This window comes from Rhagoletis pomonella, unplaced genomic scaffold (assembly GCF_013731165.1).
Source record: "Rhagoletis pomonella isolate Grant_MI unplaced genomic scaffold, Rhpom_1.0 Rhpom_scaffold_00004, whole genome shotgun sequence".
NCBI lineage: Eukaryota > Metazoa > Arthropoda > Insecta > Diptera > Tephritidae > Rhagoletis > Rhagoletis pomonella.
In genome coordinates this window covers 3719383-3733147 of record NW_023458558.1, presented here as the reverse complement: position 1 = coordinate 3733147, position 13765 = coordinate 3719383, and the positions used below count along the sequence as shown (strand labels likewise).

Genomic DNA, 13765 nt, shown 5'->3' with positions numbered 1-13765 from the left:
AGTGTGGGTTTAGAACTGGCAAATCCACCATAGACCAGGTATTCTCATTACGTTCAATCCTGGAAAAGACCCGCGAGAATAGGATCGACACACACCATCTATTTGCCGATTTAAAAGCCGCTTTCGACAGCAAGAAAATCAGTTGCCTCTACCACGAAACTGATACGGCTGTGTAAATTGACATTTAGCAATACCATCAGATCCATTAGCGTTGGAACGACCTCTCGGAGCCATTCGCTACCAAATGGGGTTTTAGACAGGGCGACTCCCTTTCGCGTTATTTCCTTAACCTGATGTTTTAGAAGTTAATATGGAGCCGTGGAACTGAACCACTTAGGAACAATAAAGTTAAATATGGTTGGGCTGTGATAGAAACTTAACGATACAATTGTTTTCATTTACCCTGAGAGTGGGATGAGAACAAAATATAACTGTAATGTACTTAAGTATATTATTTTTCCAAAATGCCTCTCTAAACACATTATATAACGAGCTTGAATACAATTTTCGATATTTAAACGAACTCATCTACATACTTAAATAGATATGTATGTACATACTTGTATGTATGTTTAAGCCCCAAGTAATCGGAATTTAGTATTAGCATAATTGTGTGTGTGTGTGTGTGTGTGCACTCCCTGGTGGTTTAGGGTTGTTTACAGCTGTTCAAACTCATATTCATACATACATGTACATTTTTTTTGCATTCTTTCTTTTCTTCTTCTTCTTCTTATTTTTCCATTACTTGTTCTACGGAATATGCTAGTTGTGTGTGAATTTTTTTGCAATTCCCATCAAGCATACAACCCGTCTCCGACCGATTTGTATTCAGTTGCTTGTCAACATGTTGAGTGCGCGTTACGAGGTGCGGGTGTTATTCGATGATGCGTGTGTCGTTGACGTCGTCGACCCCTAAATTTTTGTTTCGTGCCAGTGATGTCGGTGATGTTTTGGTTTATTTTGCGGACTATTGAATTATTCGTGGAATTTTAATTAACAAACCGAAATGTTTTCGTTTGACTTTTGGCAGTGACAAAGGAGCGCATCGCAGCTTAAACAATTTACAGTCATGGGATGAGAAATAGCACAATTTCGCTTGAAAGGCCAAAGCCATTGCAAAAAGAAGTAATAAATTTATGTGCTTGTTGAAAAGATGGTATGAAAATGGTGACTTACTTATTTTGACACATTTAACTATTGGAGACTGCTGCAAAATTAAAAATCCTCTAATAAGATGTTGGACCAAGAATTCTGACACTTTGCAGCACGACAGCTAAAAAAATTCATAATAAAGACTTTACGTTCTAATTTGTGTTAAGAAAGTACTATTGTTTTCAGTAATTATACCTGAGATCAGCTCTAAAGTTCCCAAAATTTTCCTTTGGAATCGGAGTAACAGACAATCGTGAGAAATTTTTACATTTCGACTCAGTTAATGGATTTATTTCATTCTTAAGTTTTGAGCGTTGGTTATGTTTAGGCAACATATTGTGCGCTAACGTATGGTAGCTCGGTCAAACGTTTAACCATCCTATTCCCGCGCATTGGTCTGTGAGACCGATGATCATTATTCGAGTTTTTTTTTTGAAGTGAAACTTCTTTAGCGGCGGTTGGTTGGTTGGGAGGAAATTGGCAAATTCAACGGAAATTGCACACGGAAATGGTGCAACGGAAATGATGCAACGGAAATGGTTGGGGCTGAGACAACTGCTTCTTGTGTGTATGCATATGGTATTAATTTAATAAAAATTTGCTAATAAATAAAAGGTTAAAGAATAACACCTAGAAAAAGGCCAATACAAGAATGAAAGTAAAGGTGACTACATACATAGATAAAGAAAAGGATAAAGGCAAAGGTAAAAATAAAATCAAAGATGCGTTAATATAAAGGCAAAAATGAAGACCAAGGTAAATTTAAACACTTTACTTATATATATATAAGGCCAAAGGTGAAGGGGAATATGTAGATAAAGAAAATGATAAACATACAAGTAAAGACAAAGAGGAGGATGAGGATACCGATAAAAGTAAAGATGAAGATAGGGGAAGAAAGATAAAAATAAAAGTAGTTAAAGAGGAAATGATATAGAGGGAACAGAGTCTCAATCTGGGAACTATTTTGGCATTTCAAAGATTTTCGGGATTCTCGTGACTTATCGATAAATCGATAACAAAATCGATAAATATCGATAACCAAACCAATAAAAATCGATACAAAATCGATTATAATATCGATAACAAAATCGACAAAAAGTATCGCTTACAAAATGGGTAAAGATGCCGATTACAAAGTCGATAACAAATCGCTAAATATATCGATAAAAATATATTATTGCATATATCGATAAGTTCCGAAAATATTGATAGCAAAATTGATAACAATATCAATAAAAATTTCGATAAAGAAATCGATAAAAATATTGATAAAAAAATCGATAAAAATATCGATAACGAAATCGATTGAAACATCTATAAAAAAAATCTATTTCAAAATCGATAGGAAAGTCGATTAAAATATTGATAACAAAAACGACAAAAAATTTCGCTTATTATGTAGATAAGTTCCGAAAATATCGATAGCAAAATTAAAAACAATATCGATAAAAATTTCGAAAACAAAATTGATAAAAAATATCGATAACAAAACCGATAAAATATCGATAAGTCCCGAGAATTCCGAAAGTCTCTAAAATTCCGAAACGGTCCCCAAATTGAGTCTCTGCCTATATCCTTTTGTCTATAATAACCTTTATTTTAAACTTTCTTCGTCTATCTTCATTTTTAATTTTATCGGTATCGGTATTTAAAAAATTGCAATAATTCATATACGATTAATCCACTGAGCAGAAATCTCGTTTAGGCGATTAATGTTGAAATATGGGTCAAATTGACCCAAAGTCCGAACGAAGGTTAAAGCGTTTTTAGACTACATTTTAACCTTAAAATGGAACAGAGGCAAATCGGATTGATTTTGGTAGAGTAAGGTAAAATTTATTAATTAGATGAATCTGAATCTGTAGTTACAATTAGTAATAAAATTGATCGTTGCAACTCGTTGTTGTTATTGCAACGCCAAAAAAAATATAATAAGGGTATTCATCTAAACGCGTAAATGCCTTGTAACCACGTAGACCTCGTAAACTTAATTAATTGCGTACGGAAAACTGGTTTTACTAGGTTTACACAGTTAGGAGGCTTTTAGGCGTTTAGGTGAATACCCTTAATGTATGTTCCGACTGCCATCTAATGGAGTCTGAGAGATTCAATATATTTTACTCTTTTATTTAACATATGGTTTTCTTTAAAATTCTATTTTTTTTACATTTTTTTAAGTGTTTGTATGTTGCAATAATTTGTGGGAAAAAGGCCAATGGATGTAATAAGAGGCCATTAACTATAAATTAATATATATATTTTTGTAAACAACTTTAGTTTGTACGCTTTTAATCCTGAACCGATAATCTTCGTCGATTTGATGAACACTGTTGCTCTATTCCCATTTTTCTCGTTATTGGATTGAAGAGCGAATCTCTCTAAAATATATAAAAAAGCTTAAATAATAAGTAGCCTGTGCCTTTCTTGTTAAGGTTCATCATTATTCAAAGAAGTTTTGCAATCTGGCATTCAACATTTTTTATACAAAGAATGGGATATAAAAAGGGCTTCGTCGATTCGACGATGATTACCTTTAAAGTATGTATAGTAACGTTACCCTTTAAGGGTTAAAGAGATCACTGACTCTCCAAAAACAGAGTGTGTTGAAGGGTGTATACATAATATACACAGAAGCATAGCGAGCAATGGGAAGTAATCGCAAACACGTCAAGGGAGTACTTACCGAGTAATCGAACGATGTTGTCAAGTTGTACTGGGTGTCACCGTAGCTACATTAAACCAACAAAAGCAGTTCAGGACTGCGCTTATGTACATGGTATATATATAGCATACATAATTGAATTTCCTGCCAAGAAAGATTTATTTAATCTTCCATAAAAGTAAACTTGTGTCTTCAAAACTAAAATCGTAAGACTCGACAAACTCTCATCATTATTTTTTTAATTAAAGTACACATATTGCCATTCTTTATATTGAATATACAGTGCGAGTTTCTATTAAAAAATTATGATTTTGATTTAGCTTTAGAATTTTGACTAAGAATTAAATTTAGGTTACCTAAATTATCAAACCATACCCAATATGAAACACACAAATAGAATGAAAAATAAGCAATTTTTCGTCCTTCTCAATTTCAGGTTTCCGTACACCATGAAGGTGACGAATAAATGAACTACTAAAAGTGAGCAAATAGAGAAAGGACAATCTTTGATGAAATTTGAGCAGACAAATATCTAGCAGAAAAATTAAAAATAACAGCAACAACAAAGAAAATCAAAATAAAGATCACTCCACTATGGGAACAAACAAAGAAAAGCAAACAAATTGTCAAAACGGACAAAAATACCATTTGAAAATATGATGGAAACCAGCCACTGCAAAAACTAATACACATGAACAACAATTATTGCATAAAAGCAGCGAAACTATAAAAAACATCTGTTTTCAGACGAGATGAAATTTTATTTCTGTTTGTAATAGCGAAGGAGTGGGAAGAAATTCACGCTGAATATAGCACGAAATGAAGAAGAATCGTTATTACTCTGTGTAGGTATGAGCACGTATGATATTTTGCGAATAATAAAAAGTTATTTTTTTGCATTTGAAATAATTATCGAACTAAATTTTGCTCTAATAATAAAAAAATAATAATAAAAATAACTTTTAGAAACAAAATAAAATAAATTAAATAGAAAAAAAAAATTAAATTGAAACTCTTAAAACTCTTAAACGTGTCTATTTCTTCCGTTATAATTTAATCTTCTATTTCTATACTGTTTTCTTTATTTCCTCTTTCCTTACATTTACATATATGATATAAAAAGCTGCATTATTGTTAATAATAAATATTTTATATCCTGCAAATTTGCTAATTTGATATAACTACATGTATTTGTATAAGTGTAGACGTCAAATACCAATGCCATACATACATACATATGTACAATAGACTGAATCATTCCCCTTACAAAAAAAAAAAATCGGTACTGTTTTTCCATTGGAATTATAAAATGTGTTATATCTAAAGACGTCCACCAAAATATTTCGGAAAAATATTAAGAAATAAGCGAGCTGGACCGATTTTTTTTTTTTATTTGGAAATCAAAAAAAATTTATTGGTCGCTCAAACCGCTCAAAGTTTTCCATGTATTTTATATGGGGAAAAAGCATTTTCAGAATTCTTGAAAATAATTTTTTTTCTGATCGGAAAACTTTGTTTCTCTTCAGAAGAATATCTAATTGTTTATTTAACCATTTTTTAACACTACAGTTTTGACAATGATAATGAGAGTAACTTTTTTTCTTTGCAGATTTCAAACTTTACCCAAGGCAAATAGAGGATTCAAGCTTTCGCATAAGTGTGGTCATTCACGCACATGCATAAATATATGTACTATATGTATGCACATTCTAGAACCAATTGTGTAAAAGGGCCACTCACACACGAAAAAAAAAAATCGAAAGTGTTTTGCGGCAGGAAATTATTAATAATGCGCTCGACGTGGCCACAAATTGAAACTAATTAATTTGCGCACGTTTTCAATAGACAGCAAACAACAACAACAACACAAAGAATTACAACACATCTACAACAAAAATATCGCAAACAATTATTAGTTCAAAAAGTTATACATAGTCGGGCAGCGGATGCAGCGCATCTGTCAGCATATGAAAGCTGCATTATTAGTACGCTTACCGCACAACCATAATCAGCTGCCAGCCACAACGCAGCGCAAGACCACATAATTCAAATAAAACGCGCATCCGCCACACAAAATTATCAACGCGCGGCAGCAGCAGCGCAAGTAAATGGCGGCGCAGTGTGTGTATGCCAACTTCTTTGCATTTGTGTGGGCAAGTGAATTTTGCAATTTTTCAATTTTTGCAAATTAAATGCATTGCAGCACTGTGGCAAAAAAAGCGAGTCTGAAGTTGCGGTGTAAAATCAATTTAAATGGTTTTAATGTGCATAAACAGAATTGTAGTAAAACTTGTTTTCGAACAAATAGGCTTCAGCGAGGAAGCTTGATAAACAAAAAAAAAAAATAGAACAGAAAATAAATCCTTTAAGCTACAAAGCGACGTCAAAGTGAAAGTGTGTATATCCGTTGACTGAGTACTGCGCATGAAAACGCAAAGAGGCCAAAGAAGTGCGAATTTCTACGCACGCAAAAATATAAAAAACAAAAACTATTTCAAAGCCAACACGTCCGCCACGACACGACGCAAGCAATTTGCGCTTGCTGCTGCTTATGGCAGTGTCTGGCCCGCCTGCTGGTCTGTCATAAAATATCAATTTGTGATTTTTCAATTTTGCCGCCGCCAGATAAATACAAACGTGCCGCAAATTTTCGCATCATCGCAGCGCTACCTCAGCTTGGCGCGCTCTTCCACGAGCGCTCGATCATTTATTAGCTACATTAGACGTGCTACACATTCTAACTATGTACGTATGTATGTACATATGTAAGTAGCGGTGGTGCGTGAATGCGTCGTCTGTCGCTGGCAAAAAAAAAGTAAACTAATAATTCGTCTAGTGAACGCGTGTGACTAGTGAAAAAATAAGCATATACCAAATATAAAAAAACAGCAAAACAAAATCGCACCTAAATGGTAATATAAGTAGTCGTACAAACATATATACAAACTTGACTTGTGTTTGCTTGCGTTGCGTATTTTAACCGTTGCGGTCTGTGGCAACATTGTGGCGAAACGTGCTCGCATTAGCTTAAGCCACAATTGGCATTGGTCTTATGAATGTGTGTATGGATAAACAAGCCTACTTACCAACCAACATAAATGTACAAACACAAATACTTTAACAATCCGCTTAATCCATTCAAGGCATTTCGCGCGCGCGCTAAGATATACTAGCTGTTTGATTTTCAGCTCGCTCGACACCTCACCCCCCACTGCACCTTCTAGCCCTTCATCCTTAACTTTGCGCTTACCCTCTATTCGTAGTGGCATTAAAAACGTGCGACCGAATGTTTGCTTGTAATTTGCGGTCAATGAAATTGGCTCTTAGCCGGCGGCATGGCTTCATGTCGACGACATCGTCTGTGTGCGCGCGCGCCTTCATTTCAACTTCCGCGTTGGCGTTGGCGTCAGTACCCGCGTGCTGTAAGTGTGACGCACGTGAAATGAAGATGTCAAGGGTGTCGTCCATACAGCGACATTCGAACGGCACTTGCTCGCATGGCAACCAACACCAAGTTAGTTGCGGTGGCAGCAGAAATTGTGGTAGCGGTATTAGCCATTTTACACAGTGCTTAATTACATGCGGGCTGCTACTGATTTTAGCTGCTGGTAATGGTAAGTAACATTGCATTCTTTTTACTGATTCGCAGTTATTAATTGAAAATAATTAAATACTTGATATTTAAATACTTAGTCCGAATGTATTTTATTGAGGCCGTAGTATTAAAGTCAGAAATTCATATCCAAAGGGCATTTTGAAATCAGGCTTCATGGTGAACAACAAGCTGGTTTAAACCGTCATGAAAAAAATAAAAAATTAATGCGGTTATGTTATTCATTGTTTGCAATTTGAAAAAGAAGAGTTGGCCTGAAAATTTTTTTCTGGTGCTTATCACTTGTGGCAACGCAAATCTTGCCAACACTTAAAAAAAAAAATTTGGTAGAATTTTGTAAATTAATAAAAAATATATATATATCTTTTTTTTAAATATGTTTCACACTGTAACAAAAATCATATAAACAAAAGTTTCAAACTTTATATACAAATTTCAAATTTCATAACATTTTCATAAAAAATTTAACATCAAACGTGCACTTTATTATACTAAAAATAAATGGACTATTAAAATGCATACCCGACATTTTCATAAAAATTGTTATTAACTTTGATTCAAATTTAACGACTTTTTCTAAATTTTGGGAAAAGGTGAAACCTTTATTTACATAGGTTTTTTTTACAGTGTGAACTGTATTTCAAAAATAAAATATCGTCGTTTAAAGTGCAAAACCGCGTATCAACAAAATGCAAAACCGCGTATGTGAAGTTGTAGAAATTATTTTCTAGAGCGTAAAAAGACTCATATTTCAAAATGGTGCTCTTTTTTATAAAGCAATCGCATTTCCGGCTAATATATTTCAGAACGAATGGATAAGGATTGAGCGAAGAGCTTGTATGAGCAAATCCAATTTTTGGCAGCCAATGTCAGTTACGCGGTTTCGCAGAATGACGATACGCGGTTTTGTACTTTAAACGACGATATACATATATCCTTTAGTAATTTACAAAATTCTACCTGATGAAAAAAAAGTGGTGGTAATGTTTGTCTGGCCACAAGTGTATATCGATGGTTGAGTGGAGGAAGATCGACCTATCTTGGAAGCCAGTTCGTTTTCTTTTTTTGTAAAACGTGCTCTGACCTAGGTTCAAATAATCGTATTTAATCATTAAATGGTTACCCAAAAAAAAAAAAACATGTTTTAATTAGTAATCATTATGATTATTAATCATTATTTAACAGCTCTGTTTTAAGCCAAATTTTTTTGAATCTTTCATTTAACTTTTATTTTTTCTATTTTGTTTACAATTTTGTCCTTAAAATTCATTTTTTTCCTAAAACGAATTCACAAACATTTATATGTATGTATGTATAAAATACTATATATGGAAAAATATACTACAATATTGGATGGTCAGATACAATACAATGAGAAGAAGTCATGAAAATTAATATATTTTTGAAATTAAGAGAAACTCAGTTTTGAATTTTAAATTTCCTAATGCTGGATTTCCACTAGGCATTAAATGGTAAAAAATGACAAATGACAAAGCATTCAAAAATAATCGTGTAATTACGTTAAAAAAATTGTCATTAAGTTCATTTCCACGTTGCATTTTTTTTTTTTTAAATGGCATACACATTTTGTCATTTCAATGCCTAGTGGAAATTTGGCATAACTGTATTATAATCACGTACGCAAGTTCATTCAAATTATCTCGAGAAGAGAGAATTTACGACAACTCGCATTAAAGCATTGAAAAATTAAAACAGAAAACAACAACATTGAAACGAATGTCCGCTAAAAATGAGAATAACTGTGAGTTAGATAATTTTTGTTATGCTTATCATTTGTTGTTACAAATAAGCCTCAGTAAATTACGTCCACGTTGCACGTCTGCAGCTGCGGCAAAACCAAATCACCAGAAATGGCAGCAGCCAAAGCAGAAGCAAGAGGGCAGCATCCGTACCAGCGCGCGCAGGAAACACTGGCCAAAGCGGCAAAGCTCGTTGCTGTGGGAAATTAATCACGATTATAATTTAAGCTGAATTATGAGCTAAAGCTGCTGAACGACCAACCAACCAAATAACAACAGCGATCCAGCTACCGCACACTACCAAGTGGCAGCAATAGCAACCAGAAAACAACAACACAGATAGCATTTTGTGTATCGTTCGTCCTTTCGAAATTTAACGCCAACCAAGTGGGCATTGCATTGCTTTGAAGCGTAGATATTTGGAAGGCATACCAAAAACTTAATTGTACACATGCATATATATACATAGGGGCACAAATAACAGTAGAAACATACCTACTTAAATAGTACCAAAGCAAATACATAAGTAAGTAAAAGTTCGCTAAAGTCAACATATAGCGCGGCAAAACTAGACATTACAAATCTATGTATGTATGTACGGAGTTATTTTACACTCCATACAACACCCCGCTAAAATGGCTGCACGTATTTCAATGACATTTGGCATATTTATAGGCTATGATATTTTTTGAAGGGGGTTGCCACTTTTTTCAAAAGTTAAAACCAACTATTTATCAAGTTAAATAAACTGTTACAACAATGTGAGTGTCAAAAAAAAAATCTGATTTATTTTAAAAATATTTTTCAAAAGAGTTGCCACCTTTTCGTAAGCATGAAGTAAATTTAATTAACTATTTAAATAAAATATTTTAGTATGGGTACCAAATGAGAAGGGTTTAAAACAAATTTAGTTCTAAATATTTTCAAAGATGGTTGCCACCCGTTAAGAATTTCAAATACAATTTAATTATAAGGGTAAACGAAATGTCTCAATAAGCATATCAAAGGAGAGACGGTTGAGAAAGTTTTCTTTTGAAAATATTTTTGGAAGTAGTTGCCACCTTTTTATAAACATAAAATCAATTTAATTAGCAATTTAAATCAAATATTCTAGTGAGAGAATGATAATGAGATAGTTTTAAGACAAATTGATTTCTAAATATTTTTAAAGAGTGTTGCCACCTGTTAAGAAATATATAATCAATTTATTAAACAAATTAAATGGAATTTCGTTGAAAATGTTTTTGAAGAGGGTCGCCACCAGTTAAGAACTTTAATATAATTTTAATCGACAAGTTAAATGAAATATTTAAGTGTAGGTTAAGAAATTTAAAATCATTTTAATCGACAAGTTAAATGAAATATTTAAGTGTAGGTGTCAAATGGGGGAGATTGTAGTAAGCTTTGCGAACTTTCAAACCCCTGCAACTGTATGAAAAGTACGAAACCTTTTTTTTTAAGACAACGCGCAAGGTTTCAAGAAGCAGCACTTTACGACGAAACTCTGAGGCTAATTGAGGATAAACTTTTCTCAATGGTGGGAAAACGGATGTGAGATGTCTACTCGCCCACTCCGCTACGAACGCAGAGCCTAAACTATTTCCCGGGCAAAGGCAAATTTCCCACAAATTTGTGGGCCACGTGGAGAGTGGAGAAAGGGCCTTTATTTCTTGGACACACCAGCTGATAGCGCGTTTTTGAATCGGCAGTTGAGATAAGGAGTTCTTCAACCAAATTCTGAAATAGGCGTTCTTCAATAAAATTCTGAAGTAGGGCATATTTATATACTTGTATATATTTACATACTATGTTTCTACTAGTGAACCCGCATGGCGTCAAAATTGGCCCAAAATTGAATCTTAAAAGTCTAAAAAATATTCTGAATATTAATCAGAGTTATAAGCGATTCGAGTACCATATTTCAACTAAACGCTGTGCAGCCGTATCTGAGTGAAGAGTGGTCCTCTCATAGTTCCGGTTTTTAATATCTACAAAATTTCAAATAACTCTGTACCGATAATTTCGACTGATATTCATATTTTAATTATTCATTTGGCTTTGAATTTAAATGGACGACAACCCTCTTCAAACACCTCAAAAATAGTTTTAGCGTTCAAACTAAAAATTTCATAACAATTCTTCACTTGGTACCCGTATTTCAAAAAAGTTTCATATAAGGTATTTAACTTCGACTCGACTTAATTATTCTCGTCTGACATTGTGGTAAATATTTTATTTAACTGACAAATTAAGTTGAATTGGATTTTTTAAACATGTGGCAACCCTCTAAACATAGTTCAGAAATAAAGCCGTGCCAAACCCATTTCGATTGATGCCAATATTTTAATAATTTATTTGGCTTATTAAATAATTTAAATTTAACTTTTTAAACAGTTAGCATCCCTCTATAAATAACTCAAAAATAATGTTAGTGTTGACACTAAAGATTTCTTAACAGGCTTTTGTGTGACATGTTTTAGTATATTGTTGTGTATAAGTTAACTGAAATCGACTTTTGAAACAGGTGGCAACCCCCTTCGAAATATTTACAAACTATTACATTCTTAAAATCTTTTCGTCTAGCACACAAATAGTGATAAACATACATATCCATTACCTAATTACCCTAATTTAAATTTTCCTCCAGTGAAATTAAGGAACAAAGCTTCTAAACCCATTTCGATCGATACCCATTTTGTAATAATTGGTTTAACTTTTAAAATAATTTTAACTTAGTGCATAGTGAATGTAAAACTTATTTTTACTTTTAAATTTAAAGAGGTTTACAAAATATCGAAAAGCAAGTAATGTATTTAATTAGAAACATAAATTAATTAAAAAAAAAACAGATATATTTCTATAAAAAAATTGACATTAAATAAAAATAAATTAGATAGTCAACACTCTTCAATATGTCGGTGTTGTATAGATATGATAGGCACTATTAAAAGGATTTTGAGTATGCAGTTTTGTAATCCTTTTAATTTTAGTACATGAAATTACAAGTACAACATCGATATTTTTACGAAGTTCGAAACTTAGATTTATTCGGTTTTTGTTAAGGAATAAACTATATTTTTATAAAAAGAAATAACTAAAATTAAATAATTATAAAAAAATAGTCAAAACTTCACAATGCTTTTGGTTTTGAACTCGGATTCAGAAGGAACATACTTTATTGCAGTACTGTCAAAAAAAAAGCGATTTTTGCATTAAAAAAATATTTTTTTTTAAATCATACTTCTAAAAATAGAGGTGAGTTTATTTTTTTTTTAAACATAATTTATTTAAACACATCATTCCAAAAACTCAAAAACTAAGCACCAAAAATTTAAAAAAAACTAAATTTTAAGTAATGGAAAAACAAAATAGCGAAATATAATACCGCTTTCTTACAGCAACAATTTGAATTGCACATTTGAATTTCTGAGTTTTGAAAAAAAAGTATTGTTAAAATTTGCACGTACTTAACTGCAGGAACTAGTTTTTCTCAGTTTTATAGGAATTTTCCACACAATTTACCTCAACAAAGTGTCAGTTGTGGCATGTTTTACACCCCATCAGCACCATTCTCGTCTCTTAGCCCCCTTTATGATGCCCAGTGTCACACGCATAGATAATATACATAAATATCTACTACGTCTACACATTTGTATAGCCATACATACATAAATATGTACTTATGTGCATATTATAATTGCTTTCAACATGAAATTGAACTATAAAAATTTATTACTTCGTCATAGACATCTGAACATCTCTACATACATATGTACATAGTGCTTGGCAGTTTCATTAGCGGACTCGATTGCCCTTTAATGGAAAACTCTTTTACATCTATGCATGTACCTACATACATACGTATGCATATAAATGTATACAAATATAGAAAGCATATTTTCTGTTGCATTAGCAAATGTAATTGAACAATTTCTTTGTGTTGTTGTTGTTATAATAATGTTAAAAACAAGACAATTAAATGCACTGTTAGAGTAGGGTTGGGGAATTCGTACATTTGTGAAAGAGTGTGTGTTTGTTGTTGCCACATTTTGTGTCACATTACTTTAAAATTTCTTTTCTACGTTGTCACTACATATCGCTCGTTTGCTGAAAGAACATCATAACTCGAAAAATAAAAAGTTTTAGTAAGCATTTTTTTCCTTGAATATATCGTCACATGAAATACAAAAAGGCGTAACAACTCCGCAACTGAAATTGAAAGAGTCGTGACTAATATTTTTATTTAATTTTTTTTTCATAAAACTATGTGGTAGTGGTAATTCGCTGAAATCCATATACAAATCTAAAGTGAATTTTGAATTTTTTATTAGTTATGACCTTTTGCATTTCAGCGTTGGTGTTTTGTTACGTCTTTTTGAATTTCAGGTGACGATATGTACATAAATAACAGTTAAGAAAATCTAAAAAATATAATTGTAAAATTTAATTCCAACGATGCAGCTCTTATCCAGCCATAGTTTGGTTCGATATTTTGTTCGTTTTATATTTGTAACTACCAAGGAAATTACAAATTATCACCTATATGCAGGCCCGTTGACAGGGGTGAGTCGGGGG

The 13765-nt window shown here is 32.6% G+C and overlaps 1 protein-coding gene across 1 annotated transcript in view; it reads left to right on the top strand.

The window, feature by feature from the left end:
- Positions 1–857: 857 nt before the first annotated feature.
- LOC118736819 overlaps positions 858–13765 on the top strand; it is a gene marked incomplete in the record, with an annotated part of 156699 nt that continues 143791 nt past the window's right edge. The window contains 3 exon segments of the mRNA XM_036466870.1: positions 858–1125; positions 4254–4666; positions 5427–7431. Of these exon segments, the coding sequence (XP_036322763.1) occupies positions 7104–7431 (328 nt within the window).